This window comes from Cladophialophora yegresii, assembly GCF_000585515.1.
Source record: "Cladophialophora yegresii CBS 114405 chromosome Unknown aczIN-supercont1.2, whole genome shotgun sequence".
Classification (NCBI taxonomy): domain Eukaryota; kingdom Fungi; phylum Ascomycota; class Eurotiomycetes; order Chaetothyriales; family Herpotrichiellaceae; genus Cladophialophora; species Cladophialophora yegresii.
The window spans coordinates 4,248,104-4,275,056 of NW_006913046.1; the positions used below are offsets into that span (position 1 = coordinate 4,248,104).

General features: G+C 53.5%; 13 protein-coding genes across 13 annotated transcripts; 10 read left to right on the forward strand and 3 right to left on the reverse strand.

Moving 5' to 3' along the window:
• Positions 1-225: 225 nt before the first annotated feature.
• A1O7_03444 (uncharacterized protein) lies at positions 226-1,239 on the forward strand (the record flags this gene model as incomplete). The annotated part of the gene is made up of 1 exon (XM_007757464.1): positions 226-1,239. One exon carries the CDS (start codon positions 226-228, stop codon positions 1,237-1,239), a length of 1,014 nt encoding a protein of 337 aa, XP_007755654.1.
• Positions 1,240-1,848: 609 nt separating this feature from the next.
• On the forward strand, positions 1,849-2,778 carry A1O7_03445 (uncharacterized protein; the record flags this gene model as incomplete). Its single annotated transcript, XM_007757465.1, has 1 exon — positions 1,849-2,778. The coding sequence occupies one exon, from the start codon at positions 1,849-1,851 to the stop codon at positions 2,776-2,778; it is 930 nt and encodes a 309-aa protein (XP_007755655.1).
• A 555-nt stretch (positions 2,779-3,333) lies between these two features.
• On the forward strand, positions 3,334-4,267 carry A1O7_03446 (uncharacterized protein; the record flags this gene model as incomplete). The annotated part of the gene is made up of 2 exons (XM_007757466.1): positions 3,334-3,563; positions 3,613-4,267. 2 exons carry the CDS (start codon positions 3,334-3,336, stop codon positions 4,265-4,267), a joined length of 885 nt encoding a protein of 294 aa, XP_007755656.1.
• Positions 4,268-5,227: 960 nt separating this feature from the next.
• A1O7_03447 (glucose 1-dehydrogenase) lies at positions 5,228-6,076 on the reverse strand (the record flags this gene model as incomplete). The annotated part of the gene is made up of 1 exon (XM_007757467.1): positions 5,228-6,076. The coding sequence occupies one exon, from the start codon at positions 6,074-6,076 to the stop codon at positions 5,228-5,230; it is 849 nt and encodes a 282-aa protein (XP_007755657.1).
• An 801-nt stretch (positions 6,077-6,877) lies between these two features.
• A1O7_03448 (glutamine synthetase) lies at positions 6,878-8,388 on the forward strand (the record flags this gene model as incomplete). Its single annotated transcript, XM_007757468.1, has 2 exons — positions 6,878-6,961; positions 6,985-8,388. 2 exons carry the CDS (start codon positions 6,878-6,880, stop codon positions 8,386-8,388), a joined length of 1,488 nt encoding a protein of 495 aa, XP_007755658.1.
• Positions 8,389-9,252: 864 nt separating this feature from the next.
• On the forward strand, positions 9,253-11,466 carry A1O7_03449 (uncharacterized protein; the record flags this gene model as incomplete). The annotated part of the gene is made up of 1 exon (XM_007757469.1): positions 9,253-11,466. One exon carries the CDS (start codon positions 9,253-9,255, stop codon positions 11,464-11,466), a length of 2,214 nt encoding a protein of 737 aa, XP_007755659.1.
• A 1,067-nt stretch (positions 11,467-12,533) lies between these two features.
• On the forward strand, positions 12,534-13,451 carry A1O7_03450 (uncharacterized protein; the record flags this gene model as incomplete). The annotated part of the gene is made up of 1 exon (XM_007757470.1): positions 12,534-13,451. One exon carries the CDS (start codon positions 12,534-12,536, stop codon positions 13,449-13,451), a length of 918 nt encoding a protein of 305 aa, XP_007755660.1.
• Positions 13,452-14,436: 985 nt separating this feature from the next.
• Positions 14,437-16,596, forward strand: A1O7_03451 (uncharacterized protein; the record flags this gene model as incomplete). Its single annotated transcript, XM_007757471.1, has 1 exon — positions 14,437-16,596. One exon carries the CDS (start codon positions 14,437-14,439, stop codon positions 16,594-16,596), a length of 2,160 nt encoding a protein of 719 aa, XP_007755661.1.
• Positions 16,597-17,532: 936 nt separating this feature from the next.
• Positions 17,533-18,842, reverse strand: A1O7_03452 (uncharacterized protein; the record flags this gene model as incomplete). The annotated part of the gene is made up of 3 exons (XM_007757472.1): positions 17,533-17,850; positions 17,906-18,657; positions 18,785-18,842. The coding sequence occupies 3 exons, from the start codon at positions 18,840-18,842 to the stop codon at positions 17,533-17,535; spliced, it is 1,128 nt and encodes a 375-aa protein (XP_007755662.1).
• A 977-nt stretch (positions 18,843-19,819) lies between these two features.
• Positions 19,820-20,377, forward strand: A1O7_03453 (uncharacterized protein; the record flags this gene model as incomplete). The annotated part of the gene is made up of 1 exon (XM_007757473.1): positions 19,820-20,377. A coding segment is annotated over one exon (366 nt), but the record flags the coding sequence as incomplete, so codon positions are not given.
• Positions 20,378-21,240: 863 nt separating this feature from the next.
• A1O7_03454 (uncharacterized protein) lies at positions 21,241-22,026 on the forward strand (the record flags this gene model as incomplete). Its single annotated transcript, XM_007757474.1, has 1 exon — positions 21,241-22,026. The coding sequence occupies one exon, from the start codon at positions 21,241-21,243 to the stop codon at positions 22,024-22,026; it is 786 nt and encodes a 261-aa protein (XP_007755664.1).
• A 196-nt stretch (positions 22,027-22,222) lies between these two features.
• Positions 22,223-22,675, reverse strand: A1O7_03455 (NADH dehydrogenase (ubiquinone) 1 alpha subcomplex 2; the record flags this gene model as incomplete). The annotated part of the gene is made up of 4 exons (XM_007757475.1): positions 22,223-22,278; positions 22,333-22,365; positions 22,426-22,532; positions 22,590-22,675. Coding segments are annotated over 4 exons (282 nt in total), but the record flags the coding sequence as incomplete, so codon positions are not given.
• Positions 22,676-23,216: 541 nt separating this feature from the next.
• On the forward strand, positions 23,217-23,969 carry A1O7_03456 (uncharacterized protein; the record flags this gene model as incomplete). Its single annotated transcript, XM_007757476.1, has 3 exons — positions 23,217-23,422; positions 23,526-23,678; positions 23,798-23,969. 3 exons carry the CDS (start codon positions 23,217-23,219, stop codon positions 23,967-23,969), a joined length of 531 nt encoding a protein of 176 aa, XP_007755666.1.
• Positions 23,970-26,953: the final 2,984 nt, after the last annotated feature.

The following is a 26,953-nucleotide window of genomic DNA, read 5'->3' on the forward strand; positions in this document are numbered from 1 at the left end:
AAACCAGTTTCACGACCACTGATGCGGAGCCTTGTGAGTTGGAGATGATGAACTTCAGGGAAGTTGACTCTCGTTTCGTGGGGTAAGACAGGACAGGGCAGCAAGGGTTGAATGCAAGGCTGCCACAACATTCGTAACGCTCGTCTTCATTCCGTCTCGGTTTAAATTCTACAATGTCCCCTAAGAATGTTATTGTCACAGAGCACCTGAAGTCAAGCCCCCAAGATGGATGCCCTGGTTGATGATACAGACAAACTATTCCCTGACGTCTTCGCGCACCTTGCCGCTGTCGGGACACAGGGCTCGCCACTAGATGAAGAACTTTTGAGGCGAGCAGACAGGAATCTTACTTTCAACTCACCAAAGGACCTACTGTGGAAAGTTCTGCGTACTGGTGAGAATCTATTACAGACACTTCAACAAGACCCACGGCCACTTACCCGGCTCCTGGAGCGCGTCATTTCACTGCTACCCTTCGACGAGCTCAAGAAAACCATCTCGCCAGAGAAACTCGAAGGGGCCCTGACCTCGCCCTCGGTTCCAATACAATTGCTCTGCTTGGCCTATCTTCGCAAAGCTGCAGACTCGCCGAGCGGAGCATCGTTCGTCGCGGCCAGTTCAAGTCTCGTTCAATGTCAATTCACGACATGGCTGTCTTCAGAAAGCACTGAAGTGGCGGAGCGCTCATTGGAGGTCATTGAAGCTCTGCTGTCGGTTGACAGTCCTAACAGCACAACTGTACTCTCGGCCGGCCGCAGCTTCGCCGAGGCACAAGGTCAGGGTCTGTTGTGGCGGAGGGTGTTTCACGATCCTGAGGTGTATGTGATTCTATATGAATGGACGTCATTGCGGAAGTCCAAGCGAGATTTGAAGACGAAGAAGGGCATACAACTTGTCACAATATCCCAGGCGAGGCTGTTTGACTTCATTGCCAGGATCGCGCCATACGACTGGAGTGCTGTAACGACATCGTCACTGCCTCAAATCGAAACCCAGTTTATGACTCAAAACAACGGGGATGAACCCGTCGGGGGAGTCCTCCTCTACGCTTCATCAAACATGATTGATAAAGAAGACATCCTGATGAAGGTACTGCGGCAAGATTTCTTTCAGAAGCTACTCGGCGTGGTCGAAGAAAGCAACGGCCAGAGCTTGTCTCCAAAACTTCTCGAAGCAATTCAAGAGGGTGCTGGTATTGAGACCACGAGAAATCCTGAGGATAGAGGCTTGCATCTTTAAAGGCTGTCCGTCGCGCAGGCTACCTAGGTACTCAACCACCATGGCTTTCCACCGCCCCGGAACTTCAGGGCACACGTAAGAGTCTCCTCGGAAACCATGTTGATCGTCCTTCCGCCTCCGGTGACGGACCAAGGCGGCCTTGATGGTGTGAGGACTAACTTGGGACTGGGAAGCGGATTTCACGTCCCTCATGGCAAACAGAGGTGAGATTGACCAGAGACAAGCGTACGGGTGTGTACAACAAATGAACAGGAGAGAAGGGTACTAGAGCGGAGAATCTCTGGAGAGCAGCTGGACTAGCATGAGTGGGAGCCGGAGGCTTTCAGGGGCAGTCAGGGAGGCACATGAGGCTTTCGGTCTCGGCTGTCGCTCAACCTTCTCCAAGCGGACGTGACTAGTGGAGCCTTGTGACCGTGAACTTTTGTCCTGCATTCGACGCAGGTGATTTCCGCAATCCGAAGCAATGCGATACTAAGACTTCTTCGTTGTTTTTTATATATTGGTACGTTGCAGATGGCGATGAATCCGGAGTGTAGTGGTCGTATTTCTGCCTCTCTTCATTCTTTCTAGAAGGTTGTCTTGCTCCTGTCAACGCGCGATACCCAGGTCATGGCTGCCGTCTCATATTCCGTCCGACCTCTGCTCCGACTGCGAGCTGCCCGATCATGCCTACCCCGTCGATGCGCGAGCTCTGCGGCTGCAACTGCCCGGAGCAGTTTCAAGCAAACCAATACCGTTCCTCAACCACCCGTATCAAAGACGAGTTTGCATAAACCTCAAGTACCTCCGCAGTCCCTCAAAGCCCAGAGATCCAGCATACCCGCACTCGATGCAACAGGATCGCGGCTGAGCGATCTTCCTCCTGAGCTCGCCAGGAAGCAGTGGTGCGCCCATAAGCTGTATGACTCTGGGCAAACAGCCATCTACAGGCCACCGTCGCACTTTGGGATATATGTGGCTTCATGGCTCATGGGTGGCAGCGCTGTGACGATTGCGGGCTTTCTCGCGTATGCAAATCTGTGGGCATGGGAAGGCGATACTGGTCTGCACTGGATCGTGCCGACCGCGCACCGTTGTGGCATCATTGTCTTCTCAGCCATCGGCTGGCTTATCATCATGCGGTCATTACGGATCATCAAGTCCATTGATCTGGTCTCTGTGGATGGGATGGTCAAGATGGCGGTGCAAGTGCGCCGGCCTATACCTTTTCTACGGCCGAAAGAATACTTGATCGCCCCCTACCACTTTCAGATGGATCAGAAGTTTGTGACGCAGATGGAATATCCAGAATTTATGACGGACGATGAAGAAATGCCGGACTCGGAAACACCCTCTTCACGGTCACTGCTGTCAAGGCTCGGCCGGTCAATCAGCCAAGCAGTTTATTATCCATTCGCCTCAACGCGGAGGCTGATGACTTTAGAGGGCTTCATGTGGGTCAGTTTCGAAGGGGCCAGCGGCAAAATGAAGCTGGATACACAAGGTTTATTTTCAAATGGGGCAAAGGATCTTATTGAAATGGGGACTATTCAACGGTGATCGTTGGTTACGGCGCCCGAGTCCTAACGCATTTCCGACCCAGAACCTGAAGAGAAGGGCTCACGACGTTGCCCTCTGACCCAAACAATAACTCTGGAGATGCCTTTCAGCTTTCTCTACGTCCAGTCCAGCGATTGTCCAAACTAGTCGAGGAGATCGAGTGAAGTCCTAGTCCAGCACACATCAGAGACAGGAGGTTGGAGCGAAGTCTTGCGCATTGCGAACGGAATACCGCAGTCCTGTGGCGACAGCGAACAAATATCTCCCTAGTAGTGCCAGTGTATCACCACCGAAGCGTTAACACTCCACATACTGTACAATTTGGGGTTACGCCCTTAGCTCGATCCCTCTCCATGTAGAGGCAGCACACGTGGATCATTTTTGTGAGGAGAGTGAATTTTTGCTGAGACAGACGCGCCGTAGGCACTCACTTCATGCGCGGAACGCGAGCTTCATCCAACTCCATCTCGTGGAAGGCTCAACGACGCTACCACCTTGTCATCGAGGGCGGAGATCTCGGATATATAGCCTCGGCACCATTGAACAAAGCTCAGAATGGCTGTCCTTCCAGGCCGGCGCTACGGTGAGCCTGCCTGGCGTAACACGGCACTGCACAGTGAGGACGACCGAGCCTTGGGGCACAACGGGAGCTACGAAGAAGACAGACTTGGCAAGCAAGATCCCATGCACGCTGCACCAATGGACAGTAAGATTTCTACGCTGAGAGAACGAACGCCCATGAGTACTTTCAAAAGTGCAGTTGTACACTTTGATTCCCCAGCATAGTAAGTATCCACCACCTTGTGAGGTTGTAATACTAACAAGAGGCGTTAGTCTCATTGACAAAACAGCAGTGGTCACCGTTGTCGTGGGACTCTCACCGGAGAGATGCTGGGTTGTTCATGAACAACTCTTGACCTCTGCCTCACGCTTTGTAAAAACTGCCCTCACACCCGGCTTCAGAGAGAGCGAAGAGAGAACAATTCGACTCCCTGAGGAAGATCCGGACGTGTTTGACCTATTCGTCAACTACCTGTATACATCTACGACCGGAGGCCTCTCGCTGGATATGCGACTCCGGTTATACGTGCTGGCCGATCGGTTGCAGGCAGTCGTTCTAGGTGACAGCATCCGTGCGACTCTCGATGGCATTACCTGCAGGTTCCTTAGTGAGGCGCAACTAGAGTACGTCCTCGAGCACACCAGACCCGGAGACCTTCTACGGCGCTCTTGCATCCTACGCTTGGGAGAGGTGATTCGTGCAGGGCCCTACTTTCTACTCAGTGACGGGTTCGCGAGGCTTCTCTGCGAAAAGTATGCTGGCGAAATCTTTGCCGATATGATAAACAAGTACGACCAGATTATCATGGAGCCGGCTGAAGAGGATGGAAGCACTGTAATGAGCTTATTGACCCCAGATGTGCTCGCAGGTCCAAAGGTGCAAGATGAGCCCGAGGCCTACCGCCGTTTATCAGGGCAGGATAGGTAAAGCGGAACCTTCGCCTTGATGAGGAGTGCCGGGATAGGAACTGCATGGTGTGGTGGCAGTCACCACTTAGTGTCTCAGCATATTCTGCTCGGTGGATGGATGATAGTTTGCCGCCTAGGGTCTACATGGAGAAGGCGCATGGAGCGACCATCGAAGGAGCTGGTGGTCCAACACGTGTTAACAGCACTGGTTGTGTGAGAAAATTTGGATTTTCTCTCATCCGACAGTCACCTCAGGAAGAGCGAAGAATTCAGCAAGTCCGCTGCACAACCATCAAGCCTTTTTCCCGGCACCCAAGGCTCCTTCTCAGAGTGTTTACTAAAGCTCGTCAGCGACGGAACCCCAGCAGCTTCTGCGAATCCAATGCCAACGTCAAACACCGCTCTTTTTCCCTACCTCCCCATTTGAGTCCCACCGCGATCAAATTGGACAAAGACTTAACCACAGTGGCTTCTGGCAATGCCGACGAAGGTCCGAAACAACCTGCTGCACAATCAGTGTGACAGGACGAGAACCCGTTGTAGTTCTCCTAGGCGTTTATCCACCATGGCAATTTCAGTGACTTTAGCGACACCCGGTCGATCTTGAACTCTCCTTCGTGTCACTGCAACATGCGACGGCATCGAACATCTCTTCTTGGAGTCGCTTTGGCTCATGCCCTGAGGCCTTGTTGTCGCGTCGGGAATTTGGAAGAGGGATTGGCATTCGGTTTTCGTGAACAGTCGTGCGGGTCAAGGGAATTGCGGCCTGACAGAAGCGGTAGAACACGGTGTCACATGTGATCTCCATGATTGACGATGTATGATTTTAGAATCGTGTCAAACCTGTCGTCTACCCTTGAGCGCCACAACGATGCGAGTAGCGTCTTGGTCCCAGTCAATCACATCCACTCTCGAGTCCTCACCCTGCTGTGTTCTCCGCATAAAGTCTCGCTCGCACCCTTTGCATGCCCACGGGCCCTCACCAATGCACATTGTTCGAGGGCCCAGCAGCCGGCGGTTCCTCGCTTGTCACATAGGCCTTGCTCAAGCCACCATCAACCACGAACTCGGTTGCGTTGACGAAGCTGCTCTCATCACTCGCCAAGAAGAGCACTGCCTGCGCCTGCTCAATAGCTTCACCAAATCGACCCATGGGGAAGTGGACCTCGCGCCTGTGTCTCTTGTGCAGATCATCGCCAAGCCAATCCTGTAGCAAGGGAGTATTCAACGGGCCCGGACACAGCGAATTGAACCTGATGTTCTCTCTGGCATGCACAATGGCTAGTTCTCGCGTCATCGCTAAGACAGCACCCTTCGAGGCCGTATATGCCAATTGCGGTGTGGCGGCGCCCATCAACGCCACAAAGCTGGCCACATTGATGACAGAGCCTTTGGTCTTCTTGTTCCTTCGCATGGACAGTACAGCATGCTTGCTTCCATACCACACGCCCTTAACATTGATCTTATGCGTCAGGTCCCAAATGTCTTCGGGGGTGTTGATGGCATCATCGTCCTTGGCATGCATAATACCGGCGTTGTTGAAGATGATGTCGATTCCTCCATGCTTGTCTTGGGACTCGATTGCCGCCTGGACATCTGACTCCTTCGACACGTCGCATTTGATGGTTTCTAAGCGCGGGTGGTTGGGCACGAGTTCCTTGACCTTTGCCAAGGCCCTTTCCAGGGCTGGTTCTGAAATGTCGGCCATGAGCACGGAAGCGCCCTCTTTGGCGAAGAGAACCGTGGTCTCCAGACCAATTCCGCCTGCTGCGCCGGTAATGACCGCGGTCTTGCCCGCCAGGCGACCTTGTCGTGTCTCTGTGACCATCTCGGAGGCGCTTTCCGCACTCGACCTGATGTATGAGTGAGTGAGCGGTGAGAGTGGGGTGAGCGTCAGAGATAAGAAAGTGACGGCTAGGAGATGGACACCGTGTCACCGCTCGTGCAGTCTACTGTAGTACAATGGGTGTTGGTGTGTCGTCAAGGTCACACAATGCACATGAAATAAGATCATTCGAGTCCCTCGAACATCGTGGCTCGATGGAAATTGGAGCCCTATCTAATCATGTAATTATGGCCTTCTCCGAATGGGTGCCGAAGCAACCCGCCATGACCCATTCATGCCAATGCTTCGAGCACCACCTGTCCAATGGGCGATTTTCGCGACTTGAGCTGCGTCTTCTTGTCGATCGGAGCACATGAGCTCTTGCCCGGTGAGGAGCCTCGAGTCGGTGGCAGGATCCGCTGGTTGCATGTGATGGGCAGGCACGGGCGTCATTGATATTCCCAGGATGCAGTTGACAGCCTTGTGTTAATTCCCAGCTATTTCAAGACCCGGACGGAGTAACCTCATTATCTGGCCTTCGGTCTCTCGACACCGAAATACCTCAAGCCGTTCGCTTCGGTTGAGGAAGCTCATCAGCTCCGGCCCGCCTCCACATCCAAGCTTCCTTGTTTGAAAGCACCTTTCCACGCCAATCATCTTCCCCGCTTTGTGTAATTACTGTGTAAGGTAAGAGGATTCGCAGCTCGATCCCTCCAGTGCTCTTTGGTCTTTGTTCTTTGCTCATTGTTCTCTGGTCCTAGCTCTGCGTTACACACCCTGCCAACAGTGTCTCATCGTCCAGCCATGGCCAACAAGGATAATCTCACGCTTGACGACCTGGAGACTGAGTTGGCGCGCGATAACAAGGTGAAACTCGCAGGCATAGATGTTGACGGCACGCGCCCACGCAGCTTTATTCCTGGCTCCTGCTGACGCGCGCAGGCATCCTCCGGGGCAAGTTGGTCTCCAAGAAGAAGTTCCTCTCCGTTGCCAAAGATGGCTTTGGCTTCTGCAGCGTGGTGTTCGGCTGGGATATGCACGACCTGACCTACTTCCGCGAACTGAAGATTAGCAACAAAGAGAATGGATACAGGGACCTGGTTGCAAAGATTGATCTCTCGAGCTTCCGCCGCATACCCTGGGAGGGCGGTGTCCCGTTCTTCCTGGTCAGCTTCTACGACCCAGATACAGATAAGCCAATCTCTGCATGTCCGCGGAGTGTCTTGCGCACTACAGTTGGAAAGTTACACAAGGCAGGCTATGGGGCCATGGCTGGTGCCGAGTACGAGTTCTTCACATACCGGGCACCAAAAGACGAGACCATTCAGACCAGTCACAACTCCTCTTCCACGACAGCCCCCTTCCTACAGAATAACCCGGTCAACGCCTTGCAGCATCTAACCCTGGGTATGTTCGGTTACTCCTTGACCGACCCTATACACAACCAAGACTGGTTCTACAGCGTCTTTGAAACATGCGAGCAATTCAAATGCAACGTCGAGGGCTGGCACACAGAGTCGGGTCCTGGTGTCTTCGAAGCAGCCCTGGAGTTCGGAGAGGTCACCGAAATGGCGGATCGAGCAAGTCTGTTCAAATACGTGGTTAAAGCAATGGGAAGCAAGCACGGCATCACACCCACATTCATGGCGAAGCCAAAGCAAGGACTACCGGGCAACAGTGGGCATATGCACTGCTCAATTGTCGACAAGTCAGGAAAGAACTTGTTCTACCGAGGCGAGAAAGACCCCAACCCACCATACAAGGACCTGGAGTATGTGTCGGACCTAGGCCGACATTTCCTTGCGGGACTCTTGGATGGTCTCGCAGACGTCATGCCTATCATCGCGCCTACGGTCAATTCCTACAAGCGGCTGGTGGAAAATTTCTGGGCCCCCGTCACAGTGTCCTGGGGCCTGGAGCATAGAGCAGCATCCATTCGTCTAATCGCTCCTCCAGTAGCTTCAGCCAAGGCGACGAGGTTCGAGATCAGGGTCTGCGGTGCGGATGCCAATGCATCTCTGGTACTTGCAACCATTGTTGGCCTCGGTTGGAGAGGTATCGAAAAGAAGCTGGAGATCAAGCTACCACCACTCGGAAAGGGTGAAGAAGTCGGAAGTGTCGCTGACAAAGGCGAGAGATTGCCCAAGAACCTCAAAGACAGCACGGCACGATTCATGGCCAAAGGCAGCGTCGCTCGGGAAATATTCGGGGACGATTTCGTCGAGCATTACGGCGGGACACGAGAGCACGAGTTACGACTATGGGACGAGGCAGTCACGGATTGGGAGGTAAGGAGGTATATCGAGACCGTTTGAGATGATACCCATTCATGACCCGAGCAATGAGAACAACTGACATGCGAGATGTGCGGAAACACGATTCGAGTATATTGTGTGACGATGTCCACCAGCATACAGCCCGAGGCGACATGGACGAGGATCGCCGGCACAATGAGCACCAGTGGACTATATCCACAGGTTCTAAGGCCTACATTTCGGACGGCGACTGCCCAATGTCCAATTACCGATACATGAACCGAGTCAAATATGTCCTGCAGACCGGCGGACCGTGTGCGACGACGACGTCGCGATGCCGCTGACCCCAGCACGGAGCATCAGATCGATGATAAGCAGATCCATCAGGCCACAAGCAGCATAGTCCAAGGCCACAGCATCCATGCAAGGTGGGATACTACACCGATTCCCTAAGCCAAGAATGCTGGCACGCAGCTTCAGCTTCATCCTCAAGAACATCTTTCTAATGATAGGGCCCGATCTCCTCTTTGTTCGTTGGTATGATTCCCACAATCAATGCCGAGCAAGTGGTGGCCGACACTCTGCTTTGTCACAATGGACTGTTCCAGGGCTACCCGTGTATGGTTTCTTTGTACTGGACCTGTCGACGCTTACATTCCAGCGCACCTTCGAGGCGTGTTGTCTTTGTATCCACATCTATTGTGTCTATTGTATCCAGAATTGGATGCTTCGACGATAATGACTATCCTTCTCAGTTCCGATGCTGCTATTCCTGTCGCCCGTGTTGTGTGCTTTGGTTTGCACAAATGTTTACCATGTTCCAGTTTGTCCTGGTGTTCCTGCCTTGTTTGCTTCTATCAGCCTCCAAGCTCTTACATTCAATTACACTATCTTCAATAAGGAATCTACCAAATTGGCTCTCCAATGAGTTCACAAGCACAGGATTTACAGCCTGGACAGAATGATGGCAATCTAGGAAGAGGACAGAGGAAGACGAAGCCAACAGCCAAGGGCGAGGCATATAGAAACACGCTATCAAGGAGAGGCATTGCTCAAGGTGCTACTCCGTCACAGACCCCAGCCCAAGGCACTACTCAGGCTCAATCTCAGGATGCGGCGCAAACAGACCGTCGTGTCACCAGGTCTCAAACAAGAGGTATAGTAAATAACCCGGACAACGCCACCTCCAACGGCACGGGGAACCGCCACAGGCGAGCTCCGATATCAAAGGTCAAAATTGACGGCTTAATGACCAAGATCTACGAAGAGATACGCTGTGCAGCTATCAATAAACTGTCTTCTCGCACGAATGAAATCTATGCTGTAAGGGAGTTCCTGTTCCAAGCTCGGTTGCGTCGCTTCTTCGATCTTCAGCCAGAGGATGAACGAGAAAATCTCCGACGATGTCTCGAAGAATACGATGTGCACCACCCCCGGGGTGGCTCAGTCGCACAGGATGTAAAAAGGGCACTTGACTTTCCGGAACCGGACAGACTGACAGAGTTCTGCGACGGTCCCAAGCTTCTTCTGTTGACATTCTGCGCACATTCTGCGAGCTTTAGAGACGTCATACGACGCAGCGACGCTGACAGCAGACGTGAGGGTCTGTCTAGATGGGTCGACATCTATCCGGTGATCGAGTCGTGCAAGTCAAGCCTGGAGCTGTTCGCACGTTGTTTCGATTTCGACTGGGTAGGCAATCTGCAGGCCTTTGAGAAGCATTTCGATACACTTCTGAGGTACGTCTACAGCGATGAGCGTGAAAGCCTCGAAGGCATCAATCAATCAAACTTTGGGATTGGCGAAGGAGATCTTGCTGAGACTCACCAAATTCCAGATGAGGAGGAAAGCTACGTCCATCACCATTGGGCATTGCCCACCGAAGACGATCAGCCTGCCGTCCGGCCCACAATCGAATATACCGTGACGCGTGACATGGAGAGGGCCCCTTTCGTGAACGACTTTTACGCCATCGTCGACCGTCCCAGAATCCGAAGGAAAGCCAAGAAAGCGAAGTTGCCGGTCACACTCCCACTTGGCTCCAGCCTAACGCTGAAACAACTGGACATTATCAGATCTGTCATCCTCGATCCGAGTAACCATACCTGGCCCCCAGGGGCGTTTTCCAACGTCCTAGAAAGGCCAGACTTTTGCGGCGCTGCCGGCCACAAATGCAAGGCCTGCGGTGTGGCGGCCCCCGATCCAGTCGACCAGTCCAAGGCGGATAACGAAACGGTAGTCATTGACAGCAACGGCAACGCGGAGCCTGAGCCCGAGCACGCTTCCTCTCCAGGATACCCTTGCCAATGTACGTTCAACGAGCTGATGGAGCTGAGAAACGACAAGAGGGCCGGCTTCACGCACCCGGACTCCCTCCTCATCGAACTCTTCACAACGAACGACAAAGGCCGGGACATCCGCTCTCTCCAACGCATACCCAAAGATACCTTCATCGGCGAGTACGTCGGCGAGATATACCCGGTGCGGGACGTCGACACCGGGAAGACCATCACCCGCTATGGGCATCCTGATGGCAACGTCTACCACTTCAGCGTGCCTATCGGGGCGCCGCCTTCGCCCGGCACCACGGACAACCGGCCCAGCTTTACCGTCGACTCGGCGCACCTGGGCAACTGGACAAGATTTATGAACCACCACTGCTATCCGAACGTGAGCTTCTACACCGTCAATGTGGGCCAGGTGTGGACCACCGTCATCCGCACGGTCCGGGAGATCAAGTTCCGCGAGGAGATCACGGTGCACTACGGGCCCAATTACTTCTACTATCGAGGGTTGGATTGTCGGTGCGGGCACGCCCGGTGCAAGTTAAAGAACGTGAGTCAGGGAGTGAAGAGTCGGAAGAGGACGCGATTTGGAGGTGAGGTGTCGGGGAGCGACAGTGCTAGTATTAGTGCCAGTAGCGAGGAAGAGCAGCGGAATGGAATGACAAAGTTTGCAAGGAGGGGGACGAGTACAAAGTCGAAGTCGGCGACGGATGGGCAGGATAAGGAGGATGTGCGGCCCACGGGTAAAGAAAACGGTAAGGGCAAAGGCAAGGCCAGCGGTGGTGGTGGTAGTAGTAAAGGTAAGAGTAAGGGAAAAGGTAAGGCTGCCAAGAAAGGGGGAACGAGGCGTTGAAATGAACAGCGACGATACATCAAGGTCAAGGCCGTGTTTTGAGTAATATGTACTACTAGTGTGTATTTTATATAGCATATCGAATGATGGTTGTTCTCTAGCATCTGTTTTTGGTCTCCGATCTTGGATCCTGCATGGAGCTGTTGTGTCCTGCGTGAAGGTGTAGCGTACACAGGCACGACAGGACAAGGTAGGAAAACACTTCTTCCGATCCTCAGAAGGTCCCAGTCGAGGTCTGACGTAAGATGGCTAAGAGATGGTGGTGCACATCGCTAGTACCGAGGACTGTGACCCGTTTTCGGAGGAATTATTTGGCATTGCTGGCGCTTGGGGGTTTCCTGGCGCTCAAATGGACCGAATCCTAAGGTAATTACTACCACTACTGTATATTGGTGCTACTGTGCCCCACGACTTCAGTTGCGAGGGGAAAGAAGTCCTGGTTCCACGAATTTCAACTTCCCCTTTCTTCAATGGACAGATTCGGTCCGATCATTCGTCCAGAACGTGAGGCTCCATTTCATGCCGACCGCTCGCCTCCATGTCTAGAGTAGCTCGTACAGGATAGTGTTTTTCATTCTCCAAATCGGTCCTGGGATACCCCTTTGCTTGCTCACATCTCCGAGATCTTATGGTGTGATATGATATGGTACAACTAAGCGTTCGGGGTAGGACTGCGATTCCAGTTACTCCATAACTAGACCGCCCCTCCTAGCTACAGTATGTAGCTCCACCGTACTGCTGTTCTTCGCCGTCGCCCGTGTGCTCGCCTACACCGTCTTCTTTCGTGCGGATTTCCAGGATGCAGAGCTTGGAACTTTAACGTGTCCTGTCCAGCAATCTGCGTTTGATTTAGTTAATACCGAAAGTGTCATGTCGCATATTCTAACGGCTGACGCGGCGCGGGCAGACTCCGTATCGGTAGATCACTACGGGCGCCGTATGCACACATACATACTGCGTAGCCTCATACTGTCGGTATACATATCAACACCTGTATCTGTGGCTATCTGAGGTGGTCCTGAGCTCCGATCCATCAACATCATCGACCTACTGTAGCTCTACAAACCATGTCCACTTCCACGACCAAGGTCACGGCCCACACCGTCGAGGTCAACGGGTATACCTTCTCGTACCGCGAAAGCGGACAAGGTCAAGGCGAACCCCTGGTCCTCCTACACGGGCACATCAGCGACCAGCGCGCCTGGGACGAGCTCGAGCCCCGGCTCGCCACCCGCTTCCACGTCTACAACTACAGCCGCCGGTTCGCGTGGCCGAACAGACCGATCCGCGACGACGAACGGTGTCCCTGGGAGCAGGACGCGCTGGATCTCGCAGGTCTGATCGAGACGTGGGGTATTAGCCCCGTGCACGTGCTGGCCAATTCCTCGGGGGCAGTCATCTCGCTGTACACGGCCAAGACGCGACCCCAGCTCTTTCGCACGTTGATGGTCGAGGAGCCGCCTCTCGTGGGGCTCTTCCTGCCATCACTACCCCCTTCACTGCCCTCATTGCTGTCCTTCCTCGTTTGGCACCCTATCACGTTCTGGCCCGTCATGCACTTCGCCACTACGACGACTGGGCCCGTCATCGCGCTCTGCAAGGAAGGGAATTACCACGAGGCGATCGACACGTTCTGCAGCGGCGTCATCAACGCCAGGTACTGGCCTCGACTGCAGCGGAATCCGGACCGCAAGCGCCAGGTCGAGGATAACGCCAAGTGGTTGTGTCAGTTCTTCAGGTACAGCGCCGTGCCGAAGTATGGGCCGGAGGATGCGCAGCGGCTGAAGGTGCCGGCGCTGGTCATGGCGGGGAAGGAGAGCACGGCACATCAGCGATACACGGCCGCCGAGCTGTACATGGTTCTTGGGAGTGGGAGGAAAAGGATCGCGTATATCGATGACGCGGCACATCTCATGCATGAAGACAATCCGCAGAGGGTGTTCGACGAGGTGGTGAGTTTCGTGTTCGAAGATGCAGCGAAGTGAGCGACGGGCTGAAGAGTGAGGGATGCAAAGTTCGGCAATGTGATGTTGTTGGGTTTCACGACGGCTCTGAGAAGAGAGTGGCCGTATCCTTCTTCACCAGCACAACGGGAGGGACATGGATATGTCGACCTTTCGCGAAGCAGTCAGCAACAAGCTGCCAGAGCCGTGATGTCGGTGCAATGATAGTGTTAGCCCGTGGTCTTCTGATAGCCTTCGCGGAGGCATGTCGCTTTTGGTTAGTCCTCACCTACAGTAGGGCCTTCACACGGCTGTAGCTTTGATCACTTTCCCTCGAAATCGCATACAATACGCGGTTGGTGACCTCCGTGGTCAGGCTTCATGGGACCACACATCGAACGTCTCGGGATGCCACAGATCTTGTGTGTGATCTCGTTTTCGAGCAGACGACCTGCATGTTGGGATGTCCCTATAACCCACTTTGCTTCTTTATCCACGGATTGATCTCGTCAATCGTTCCCGGGCACGCGTGATATGCTCCGAGGAATTCTGTTTCCAGCACCTTTGATGGGGTAGAGCATAGCCAAATGCGCCCTAGGTTCTTTGCTCTCTGAGCGGTATTTGCCCCGGAGTAAGCGGACTATGAACGAACACAAGATACTTTCTGTTAGTAATCCCGCTTTATGCGCAGCCATCAGTTCTGTTTGATATGTCCTCATCTGTTGCTGGAGAGCTTGTGCGACCTGCGCTTTCCGGTTGTTGGCCGGTAAAGACGTTGCATTACAGACGCTTCAGCGCCTTGATGTCTAGCACGGTGTTTGCACTCACAGAAAGACCAGGTAGGGTCGGGGAGTTGGTGGAAACTGGCACATGGTTGGCGCGTGTTGGCGGCGTCAAGCTGGGCGCATTGTTGGCCAAGCGAGCGTGGCAAGGCTGCAAGCTAGCCTTGCGTCCTGGATTCTGACCCCGATCTCAATCGTTTCCGGCCAGAAAATCTACCCTGACCCAGTAATCCCATGCTCGAGGTATGAGCCTCCGATGTCCGTACGGGCACATTCCTTACTCTGCATGGCGTCTGGACGTGCTCCGAACCTTGTTCCTATCGCCTGAGAAGGCTTATCGCGGAACCTACGCCCGTGCTTGTCGGTCGAACCGTCCAACATACAGACGCAATTACAGCGATTCACAGACTCCTGCACCGGGCGACCATGTCCCTGACGTTCCAAATGAAGCGCGCACGGGCTCCTCACCCGCAAGCGAGAAGAGGAGCAAGAATGCAGGACCAACGCCGCCTTTCAACCCCTACAGCGTTACCGGACTTCAAGCGGTCAAGGACTTGCTTGCGGAGCTCCAAGCAGTGAGCAAAAAGGTTCATTATGGCAATGCAGACAAGAAGAGCGGGACGGATTTCAAAACGGTGGTGATTGAGCCTCCAGCTGATCCAGGAAGGAAAAAGAAGGCATACAAGAGGATCGCCCTTGACTCGTCGACGGAACACGGACCATCAGTATCCAGGTCGCCTGTCGTACGCTGGGTGGACAAGGCAAAGAGGCGACGCAGAGAACAGAAAATTCACCCTTCGTATCACCACATCAGAGGGCTGAAGAATAACCCTTGGGCAGAGATCCTGGCAAGCCCCATCCGGGCATGTCAAGGCAGCGGTGCAAGGCTGCCGGTGGACCTACTGCTGGACCTTGCATACGTCAAAAGTCCCCAGGATGAAAAGGTATACCTTTTGCCGGCAACACTCGCGGACCTGGATGCTCTGGAGGCGAAAATGGCGCCCGAGTTAAAGGCAAGCCAGCGACACCCCCCACCGGTCGCAGACGAAATGGAGCAAGGCAGCAGGGAAGATAGTCCTCAGAAAGACGATCCGGCAGAACCACCTCCACAGGCCAATACACCCGTCGGATCACAAAGGCCTTCCCAGCCACAGAGTCGCCTGTTCTTGAACCACACCTTTCTCACTCACATAAACGACGCAGTAACCCAGCCGGTGAAGAAGACATTCAAGGACCCCTCACCTACTGGGCGCGAGAGTGTACCGGCCGAGGTCGTCAAACTCATCCACTTCCAAGGTCGCGAGGCCTTCTCAACGGCACAGCACTACCTACAGAACAAACGCCGTTTCGTCAGCGGCCAGTCCGGGACGCATGATACGCCCTCCGCTGACCAGGAAAAGGACGCCTTCAACCTGAGCAAACTGCAATGGCAAATTGGACTGCCGTCACGCATTGTGAACATCATGCGACAACGTGTTTTGGTCGCCCTGAGCGCGCTTGCAGAGTCGGAGTCCGCCGCAAAAACGCAAGGCCTGACGGAGACACCCAGGGCCGTCATTCCTCTTCCCTTTCCAAAGAACGGTCTACTGAACGGCGATGAGCTACGACCCCAGTGGTCCACAGCTGAAGTGAACCACTCGGCCACCACGGAGATAGCCAACCCTACCTCAAAGATCCGAAGAGTTGGGAGCAAGTCCCGAGCCGCAGAGGACACCACGGCCAGCGAAGCCATCTCCTCGACCAGCACGTCTCACAGCGAGCACGCTCCATCATCTTCTCCATCATCTTCTGCGCCTCCGGAATCGACCTACCAGCGCCTAGGCCACCCGGAATGGCTTCCAGGAAGTATATTCCTGCACACCGGCACCAGCGACTTTTCTACCCTTATCTCGAGCTCGTCGTCCTCGTCTTCGTCCTCATCCCTCCCCGCCTTACCGACGGACAATCCTCTCATCCCACCAATGCTGTCCGTAATGGACATGCACCGCTTTCCCGTCTTCTCCCTCGACCGTCTCTTCTCGCACGGCCCCGTGGCCCCATCCGCGCAGCACACGGACGAATTGAACGAGCTACTCTCCCGCCAGATCTTTCAACCAGCTCACACTCTTGGCGGAAGCGACCACTTGCTGTTCGTCCGCTCCCTGCAAGGTCCCGCGAAGACGGTGATTGAGGAAGTGTGGCGTCTGTGGCGATATCTAGGCGGCACGAACATGGACGTGTCGTTTTTCGAGGTGGAAGATATTGAGTCCGAGGCTGAGGCAAAGCTCAAGGTCGAGAACTCAACTGTCCAAAGGGAGGATGTAATCCACGACCACGAGGAAGGGAACATCCCGTCGCGGCAGCGAAGGGAGCGTCAGATGATGACGCCTCCTTGGAGGGAGACACGTCGTCTTTTCGATAGCTAGGTTGAGACAATTGAGAGGAGAAAATGACGCGGGTGGCCTTTTGATTGTAAAATAGTAATAGGGCAGTCTCTAGCGAGCGTGTAAAGTGCGTAGGACATGGTGAATAAACAAGGTCAAAAGCTACAAGCTACACTGTGCAGTGTAAGCAGAGATCACGTATACCATAGATATTGTCACGCTGAGACGATGATACTCCTTCGCACTGATCCTGGAATTTGAAGAGTCCGGACGCTGGTTTCACAGTCTAGATATGTACCGTAGTTACGAGGTACTTCCCTTGACTTAGACCAAATTACACACTGCCTACGTCGACGAGGTCCGAATGAAGAATCGAAACCAGAAACGAGTCCATTCCGTGCATATGGTACCTCCTCGCTGTATGTACGCTACACGTCCAAGTCGAACGGTCGCATCCCTCGATGTATGTTCATACAAGTCATTAGAGCCGTCATAACGCCGCTTCCCTAACTTTGGTATCCTACCAATAGTGACGATGCTCCTCGATCCAAATACCTCTTGAAACAGGTCATCGACGCCCGAAAAGACCCATTTGCAGTCGACTGACATATCGTCGCTGCGATCCTAGCCCGATTGTCCTCCATCCTGGATACTCCGAACCCCAAGCGTTCAGAGATAATAAAACAAATTCAGCATACCGAACATAGCAAACAATACGCGGCTTCCTCAACTAAGCTAGTGGTCAGACGAACCTGTAGCTCGACGTCTCCGATCACTCGTACATGGGTGTTCCGTCCGTGTTGAAAAAGCCCTGTCTGTCATTGAGGAAGAACTCCTCCAAGACCAATCCGTCTGGTTCGGGAATCTTATCGTCGACAGCACCCGCCTGAATGTGATCGATCGATTCAGACCCCTAGCCGACTCGATACGCGTCGTAGATTACTAGCAGATGTTAGTCAATCACGGATTCCATGCACTTCATTCACTGAAAGCAGACTTACTTTCGCCGAGTCTTCGACTTCCGCTCGCCATCCAGAGGCAGGCGTTCAGAAAGGCATACCTCTCATCACCGGTCTCGAATTCGACTGTCATGCGAAACTTGTACTGATTAGCTGGTACCGTGTCCGCCACCGTAGGGTCATTCAGGCGTTCGAGGACGTCTTTTGGGCCAGAGCGCCAGCCCTTGTGTCTTGCGGTGATGTACGCGGGAGGATCATCGTTGGTTTGAAGAAGATAAGTGGCATCGCTGTGTGTTGCGAGGTCTTTTACCACGAGTTGGCTGTCTTGTCCGCCGGGCTGCAGAGTCGTTAGTACAAACATCTTCACATAGGTGAGGTGGTGCTAAGCTCACAATGACAATTCCCTTCCCCCACCGTCCGGCCCACTGCCCACCTACGATACTGACCCAGTCGCGGTGGCCGAACAGTCCAGATCCCACACCGATCTTGGGATTGACCTTGATGCTCATGCGGAAATCCAGCTCGAGCGTGGGAGTTGGCAATGCCAGCGAGCGCGCAACATCACCTTCATCGAATCTGTGAAGCAAGTTGTTTGCAGGTATGGACTCCTTCATGACATTTTGGTATGTCGCGCACTCGAGAAGATGCTGGCGTTGCCTCGATGTGTTCTTGGCTCTGATCTGATTGCAATAGATGCATTGCACAGACAAGCACTTGTCCTCCTCTTTGGCCCGGAACTCGACGAACGCAGCACGAACATCGTCGAGAGGTGGTGCAGGGAGGCCAGGGAGGCTGGAGCCCGGGGTGGTCTTGGGTGTCTTGGTTGGCTTCGGTGTTTGTCGCTGAGTTGGGGTTGTGTTGGCGCCTTGCGGGGGCATCGAGGTGCCATTTGTTAATCCTTGGATGGGCGTGCTGCTGGAGGGTATGCCATTGCTCAAGGGGGCATTGGATGTATGCGAGACCGACGGCGTGCGGAATCCATTGACGGCGCCGATGCGATCTTCAGGAGACGGTTCTGGTCGGGGGGCATTGGGATTGTTCTGGAGGCCAGGACACTCGAGGAGATGCTGCTTCTGGCGAGAAGTGTTCTTTGCGCGGATCTGCTGGCAGTAGATGCATTGCACCGACATGCACTTGTCGTCCTCTGTGTGGAGACCGGGTCAGTCAGTCAGCGGGCTCCTCGTCACTTGTCACAGTACAGTATGTTGTATCTCGATACGCGGGTACACTGTACAGTACAGTCAATACTGGAGGTGACGATACCGACGTACCCTTGGCCTTGAACTCGACAAAAGCCGCGTGGACATCCTGGTCGATGGTGCGCCCCATCCTCGCGGACAGCCAGAACCAGAGAGGCCAGCGGTGCCCCAGAAAACGAGTGCAGTTGTGACTGCGTTGATCACCAAGTGGTCTGCTGAAGGAGAGCCTCCTTACCAGAAGGTGGTGGGCGCAGGTAACGGTTTGGGTTGTCAGCGTCCTCCAGGGAGGCGCCTCTGACGAGTCATGACTGCGGATCCACCAAGAACCGCGCTAGTAAGTTTACAGGTCTCCTGGCGTCGGGCGTCAGCATCGACTTCAGCTCACTCTCAACTCACCTCCACCTCACATAGAATTGACTGAGTGCGCAGGGTGTAGAAACTGCGTACGCACGATGTCGGGATACCTCAGCCTTGGCCAATATGCATATAGTGAGACGCCACAGGTAGGTTTCTCATGTTGACTCGGATTGAGCACTTTTCGTCTTCCTCTTACGTTCACCACGTTGATGTTGGGCTTCTAAATGGCAGGCACATGAATTAACGGCGGGAAAGCGCCCATTTGACACTGACGGCCAGATATTGCTTTGCCTGCGTGGAGAACATGGCTAGACTGGATGGAGGGAATGCTCGGAGTGAGGTTGCTAACTCGTTACATGCTCGGAATGAACGGCAAGACGACGGAACGTGAAACAGCCAATTCCCTTCCAGCCTACATCAACGCACCGGTTATTGAGGCGACACCTGTTGTCTTGGGATGATCTGAAGCAATGGTGACATAGTCCATGGGCTTTTCTAAGTCTACTTCGCAACTTCAAGGTTTCCAGTTCCCATATGCTTCTAGACTCAAGGCGTAGCCGCCGCGAATCTTGCGTGGATGAGCTTCGAACATTTGTCTCGGCAGGCACTATCAACAAGACATTGGCCGTGGACAAATGAATGGTGTTTGTTGCTCACTCTTTGCTCTTTATGGACATACCGGCTAGGCTACCCAAGCAGACACTTCGGGAGATGATTGCTCGATCGGTCGTTGTGAGATCTGTGCAGGAGGACTTCTTTCGACTACCGAGGTCGTTCAACGCGCGGACAATCACGAAGGTGGCGGGTAGCAACGTCCAATGGACCACACGGCGGACCTCTCACCTGGAGGTCTCGGGTAACGACTGCGACGTCGCAGTGTTCTATTGCGGATCGGTGCTTGAGCTCTATCAGCGGTCGAAGCATTCCAACATCTTCCCTGACGGGTTCTTGTCTGAAACTCGTAAGACCATGTCGTTGTTGCTACCAAAGTCAGAAACATCTCTCCGAAAGTGGCTCGTGAATGAGAAAAGACAGCTCGGGCTGGATAGCTCAGTCCTTGCATGCCCATATCTCCGAGCGTCAGAAAGGAACATTCGTTGCTTTGACTACTACTGAGAACGCCTGATCATCTTGAAAGAAGTTTTTGACGAGCACGAACCTCGCGGCATTGGGCAGTTTTGGCGCGACGATAGGAAGCCTGTACAATGGTGGACCTTTTGCATCGCCATCGTCGTCTTCGTACTGACATTGATCGGCTGTGTTGAAGGGGCGTTGCAGGTATACAAAGCCTTTTACCCGGAGGATGGTTCGGGTTCCACATTAGGATGTAGAAGACCATGAGAGACTGGAGAGTTTTACAATTGCAGCAATGTTGCGGATGCCAAGCAATCGAGGCTCCTGTCATAGATCCATCATGTCGAGGAGCATTTAACATAGTCGTGAATGTGCTCCGTGTCTGTTCCAGGAATCCAGACAAGCCTGCCAAACGAAGACTTAGATCTGGACGACACAGACTCCCCCAGATGGCACTTATCGGCCGATAGACGCCGAACTGTTGTCTGCCAGAAGCTTGACTTCCTTACCTTTAAGCATGCAATAACGGAGACGTTCCGCTGTCTAGACCGTCGCTTAGGTAAGGCATGCTTACCAGCACCACCAGTTCCCCAGATGCAAAGAGCCTATTAGCATTGCCGGCGAGGGCTTCGTTCCGAGCACGTCTCTTCTGCTATACATCATACAGATCAGGAGGAGACAGCATAATCCATAGTCGAAGTGCTTGGACACAACTCTTCGAAAGTGTGGAGAGGAGGAAAGCAAGTGAAGACGAGGAATCGCATCAAATGCAGTGAGGCGTTAATAGATGCTTCGAGATATAAGGTTGGCGACGGCGACTATAGCATTCACCGCGGCACTTGTCATACTCCTGCTGGCAGTCAGCCTGCATCCAAGCTCTCCATATCGTCACCAGTATTCGCACGATCTGGCCCCTGTGCGACTCTCAACGCCTTTAAGACTCCTCTCAAGCCTGATCCAGCCCTCCTCAGCAAAATCAGCAATGGCCAAAAGAACGCCAGTATATTTCGTTTCACATGGCGTAAGTCCGCGCTACAGCCACCAACACTGCTCCCTTTCGTGCGAGACTGACATAGGGGCAATAGGGTCCCAATACAATGTACGAGGTCAACCACCCAGTGTTCCCCCAGCTTCAAAACATCGGCAAAGAAATCACGTCCAAGGTCAAACCCTCGGCAATCGTAGTCTTCTCAGCCCACTGGCAAGCCGAACGCGTCAACACGATCGAAGTCAACGTCTCGGAAGAAGAGCCTCTGCTCTACGACTATTACGGCTTCCCACGCCACTACTACATGGAGAAATTTCCAAACAAGGGCTCGGCGAAAGTCGCTCAACGAGTCATTGATGTCCTGGGGGACAATGGCATCCGCACGGAGAGGACGGAAAGGGGGCTCGACCACGGCGTCTTCGTCCCCTTCAAGGTCATGTTTAATCCGGAGCAGAACCCTCTGACGGTGCCCATCGTCCAAGTTAGCTTGTTTGACGACGACACGGACGCTGCAGCACATATTAGACTGGGTCGCGCTGTGGAGAAACTCAGGGAGGAGAACATCCTCATCATCTGCTCGGGAATGAGCGTACACAACCTTCGTCATCTCATGATGCTCGGCAGAGGAACAGATCGAACAATGCCGTACACCGTGACTTTTGACGATGCCTTGAAAGTCGCGGCCGAGACGGAACCGGGTGAGCAGAGGGACAAAAATATGATTGGACTGCTGGAGAGGCCAGATGCGAGACAAGCTCATCCGACTTTTGAGCATTTACTGCCTATCCATATTGCGGTCGGGGCAGCTGGTAGCGATCAAGGTAAGCAGTCGTGGACGCTTGCCGAGGCCAGCATGGGATGGGCGCAATATCGTTTCGGAGAACTTGCGGCATAAGCCAAAGTGACAATTATGAAGAACTGTCGGTTGTCGTCCCTTTAGCATGCAGTCGTATGTACAATGGTATTCATCTTCACCCGCCGGCTTGTTCAGGTACAACAGGTAGAGCTCTTTCGCCGCAATCCTGTGTTGCCTTTCGAGCAGGTTGAGTATCGTACACGTGGTTCCTTGGAGAGTGGGCTCATGAAGCGCCTTCGCCACTCTTCACCAGTGTCGTAACCTTGTCTTCAATTTCCTTGTCTGAAAGACCTGCGATACCGTGTGAGAAGAGGCTTGGTGCTTTGCTGGCACAACCAAGCTTACCTGCTAATGACTCCGACTTCTCTTTGCCATACCCTGTTTTGTCGACTCATCAGCACTCCGGCGCGACCGTCGTATGTCGAGGGAAAACTGTACCATATCTTGCCCACACTTTTGGCTCAACGCCTGTGGCTTCTCGTATTAAAATGGGGATGTTGGGGTTATGGTGCTTCATGGTAGGATATGCTCGTCTCAAGAATGATCTAAGCTGCCAGTCAGTCTTCTGCATCGGCGCATGGTCACAGAACGGGTAGACACACCTGCAAGCATCACTTCCCTGACCTGAATTGCTGAGGTGGAAGCGAAGCTCTCTCAAGCCTTGAGTGAAAGCATACTTTGTCGCCATAGCGGCCTGTCGGCGAGGCACAGGAAAGCGTCTAGTCAATATGTCACCAGCACGCTACTTCGCGAACAGGCATGAGAGTCTTCAAGTATACATAAATGCAAGTTCAGTCGTTGGAGCAGCAGATGCAGGCGCATCAAACCCAATCAAGCTCGAGGGTATTGCCGGTTGAAATACCGCCGTAAATGCGTCTACTTTTCGAGACCCACGGAACCATCTGGGCGCTGCTGGGCGTCATTCCTCCGTATTGCTTCGTCAGACTAAAACTACAAGCTGTCGGCGTTGTACACAGTACCAGCGGAGATTGTGAAAACGATTTACCGGAACGGCCCCGGATTTTGGCCTGAACTTCTCCTCATCGCCAATTCAATTCAACCTCATCGACCTTGACTCATGTTCCACCATCACACCTGCTACTACTCACAAGCGTTGTCATCTCCAGGCGACATCCTCCACTCCTTCAACTTCCCTCGTCGCCGTGTTATCGTGTTCAACTGCCCCCAGTCTCGGATCCGACTGACTCATCAATCGGGGGTCCGTGATTATGTCCGCTCGATTCGGCCTGCGCTTTGCGCAGCAGACTGCCCGACAGCCATTCGCGTCACGAACACCTTTCCAGTTTCGACAAGCCTTCAAGCGATGGCAGGGGACGGCTGCGAACCCTGCCGTCGAGGGTGCCCCAGCGCAACAGCAGAGCATGTTCCAGAGATTGTGGACCAGTGAGGTTGGGATAAAGACCGTGCATTTCTGGTAAGGTCACTGGCTATGATATTGCTTAGGACTTTCGGAGTCAAGATGGCTACAAACTCGAAAATCAATGCAGGACCACCAAAATTGACAGGTGATTGAATAGGGCACCTATCATGAAATGGGGTGTTGTCCTGGCTGGTGCTACGGACTTCCTCCGTCCTGCCGAGAAGTTGTCTCTGACACAAAATGCCGCTCTTATGGCTACTGGTTCTATCTGGACGAGATGGTGCTTCGTCATTCGACCCAAGAATATGCTGTGAGTCCCGCACCGTTTCCATCTGCATCCTGGCGTGACACGCCTTCAAAGCATCTTGCTGGGATTAATGAAAAAGGCCATCTGCCATGAATGGATGCTGATGGCATATCAATCAACAGCCTCGCCGCAGTGAACTTCTGCCTCTTCCTCGTCGGCACCATCCAATGTACACGTATCTTCCTCTATCAGTCGTCACAAAAGGGCAGCGAAACCGAAGCATTGAAGGCAATGGAGAAGGACATCGTTGACCCGGCGAAGAGCGTCGAGAAGAAAGCTGAGGCAAAGTTGTAGAGGCGAGCGAGATGGACTTTCTCGGGACCTGAATCGGGGCCGAAGCTGCGTTAGGCGGACGCAATGATGAGCTGTGTTCGGGCAGGTTACTGTGCAGGCGGAGAATATTGCCCTTTGGACTTCAGGAAACGACGCATTGCCCGCAGTTGCCCGTGACGGACGTTGCAGGCTTTCTCTGAGAAGTCTTCTGTTTGGAGGCTAACAAAACTGGCTTCCGCTAGCGAGTCATGTTTCATACCTTCGAGTGACATATTTGAGGCAAGTCATGCCCTGGAAGGCGACACGGCGCATTCTGTTCCGCCGGTGATCGTTGGAGACCTCGGCCAGATACTCGGTCGTTCGCATAACTCGTACAGCGCTCGGTTCCAAGTACAAGGAGATTCCAACATTGGATTATGATCCGTGACTCGCATTGGCCGCGTTCACACCAGTCCTTGAAACTTTTGTGCTGCGCGTAAAAGCAATCCACCGTGTTGTGAGTACGAGGAGTTGAGGGTCGACCGGTGGAGGCCCGGATCCAACATCCTCGCCTACTCAACGTTGCTGAAGGTGGTTTTGCGTCTGGCGCCGGTAGCAAGATGAGGCCTTGATAAACACCGAAAACTTCAGTGGGTCATGCGGCCTGACATTTTGCGCCACAGCGCCCAACTACGAGGCAGCATGTCGATCTCGTTTCTACCACAGTATCGGACCTTTGATGAAACAATGTCCTCATCAGTCATGTGGATGATGTTCTCATTGTGTCCGTGCCTTTCGCCTTTGTTCGCACCACCAGCTACTGTCATGTCAAGTGACCATCCCCGGCTCATCCTGCATAACGCGTGGCCTGATTCGCTCATGCTCGGTGTCACGGAAGAGATCTGTATGGACGGAACGACGTCCCACAACGATCCGGCAATGCAGGACCAAAAGGCCCGAAGTTTCTGGGCTGACGACTAGCGATGCTCGCCCTGTCGTTTAAGGAAATCTGCGAAGATCTCAAAAGCCACCACAGGCAGAGACAAATCTCCGATAAACCTCAGTCTTGCTTGGTTCATCGTCATGCGGCGACGAGAGATTTGGCATCGTACAGCTCGCTAGTGGCGATCGGAGATCATGGCAAAAAACGTGGGGTTTTCGTACTTTGGGACGCTCCTGGGGGGCAAATTATTTGAGGCAGACTCTGTCGAATACCTACTCGTACGAGTAGCCACTTCCACCACTTCCTTTGTGCCGCCGCCCCCCCCTCTCTCTCTCTCTCTCTCGCAGAGCCTACAAGTACCCGTACGGATCTTTGACCCGGTTTGCCTCCGCACAGAGTATCCTCGGCTCGTACTCCGTACATACCTATCCAGCGTGCACCAACCAGTACTCGTACCTAGGTAAGTTTGGGTTGGTCACTCGGCCACCGGGACCGAAGCATTGGTGACGTAGTCTCCACTTCTCTGCATATCACACTCGTACTTCATACATCTGCACCCCAGACTTCTGGTACTGGCGAGCGCGGACTCTCGTACTCTTACTTTCCAAGCCTGCGACCGTTGAGAGGGAAACGCAGGAGACGTCGGACCCTGCATTCGGTGCAAACAGCACCCTCGGGAGTATACTAGACCACACCAGATCAGTCCGTCACCAACCATGGCCTCGACCATGATTCGGTTCCCAACATTTCGATCCACCCACGGTGCCGACGACAAGCCTACTGCGCAGCAATGTTTGCGTGAAATCCTCAGGAAAGCCTCTGAGAGCCCTTCGACAACAACAACATCGCCGTCATCATCACCAGCATCTCGCTCACGATCCGAACCAGTCGGCCCTCGTTCCTCTCGGCACCACGAGGAAAAGACGAGAACCAATTCCATCTCGACGACATCTGCTGGTACGAGTTCGAGACGGTCGCCCTCAACCTCGACTCCGAGGAGTAGTCAGTCCTCGGTGAGGAGCCACGAAGAGAAATGGAATTTCAATTTCTTTACCGGTCGATAGCGAAGTTGGCGAGCTCATCCTGAGTTGAACGAACAAGCAGCGTCCAGGATTCAGGTCCAAGCACTTGGCCGCTCCTGCCACAAACCTACCGGAAGTTCTGAAACGCTTGAAGACCGGGATAACCCGGCGGGAGCCGTGGACAAATCACCCGTACCGCCAATACCACAATCTACCTACAGCTCGTCGATAGCAGCTAGGACATCAACACCAGCCCACAAGGTACCACGGCTCGCATATAACGCGGATCGACCAGTCAGAGCCAAATCACGCCTCCTTCAAAGACCACGACCTTAAGGTCCATAGCACCATACGAATGTACCGACCTAGGTCCTGGGTCCTAGTTCCTCGCTCGAAACGAACCCTCGTCAAGGAGTAAACTTCCGCGCAGCCCAACTTCGGTCGAGGATCAAAGCAGGAGTTGATGACCGCAGACCAAGGAAAGGATGTGTACAGCACTGATCCATCTCCTCTCTGCCTCAGCGGAGGTTTGGTCCATCCTTCCACCATGCAAGTTACTACGTGCTAGAGCGATTGCTGAGTGCGGAGTGCTGAGTGCGGAGTGCGGACAAAACCATTGATCATCATCAAGGTCAGTCGAGGATAATGCTTCGATTTTGGCCTTGAGTGGGTGTGTTCTAGGCTGCTCTGAGAAGGAGGAGAAGAGCAAAAAGAAAAGAAGAGAAGATAGCGAAGAATAAAAAGAAGAGAACGAGATAAGGGAGAATAAAGAAGAAAAGGAAGAAGAGAGCGAAGTACTTTCCTCGCTTCGGATATATTGTCACAACCCCATCATGCTCTTTCAAGCATCACCATCGACGTCGGTCAATCTGGCCTCTATGCCATATGTGTATATATGTCTGTATATCTAAGTGTAACTCTATAGTCCTCTTCCCGGACAGCTTGATTTCTCCTCGTCCTCCCAGTTTTGATGGGCACCAACCCGCCGTCTTTCTCTTCGTCACACAGTCCACAGGGCCCACAGTTCCACGTTCTCTCCCCAGCTTGTTCAGGTCAGTGAC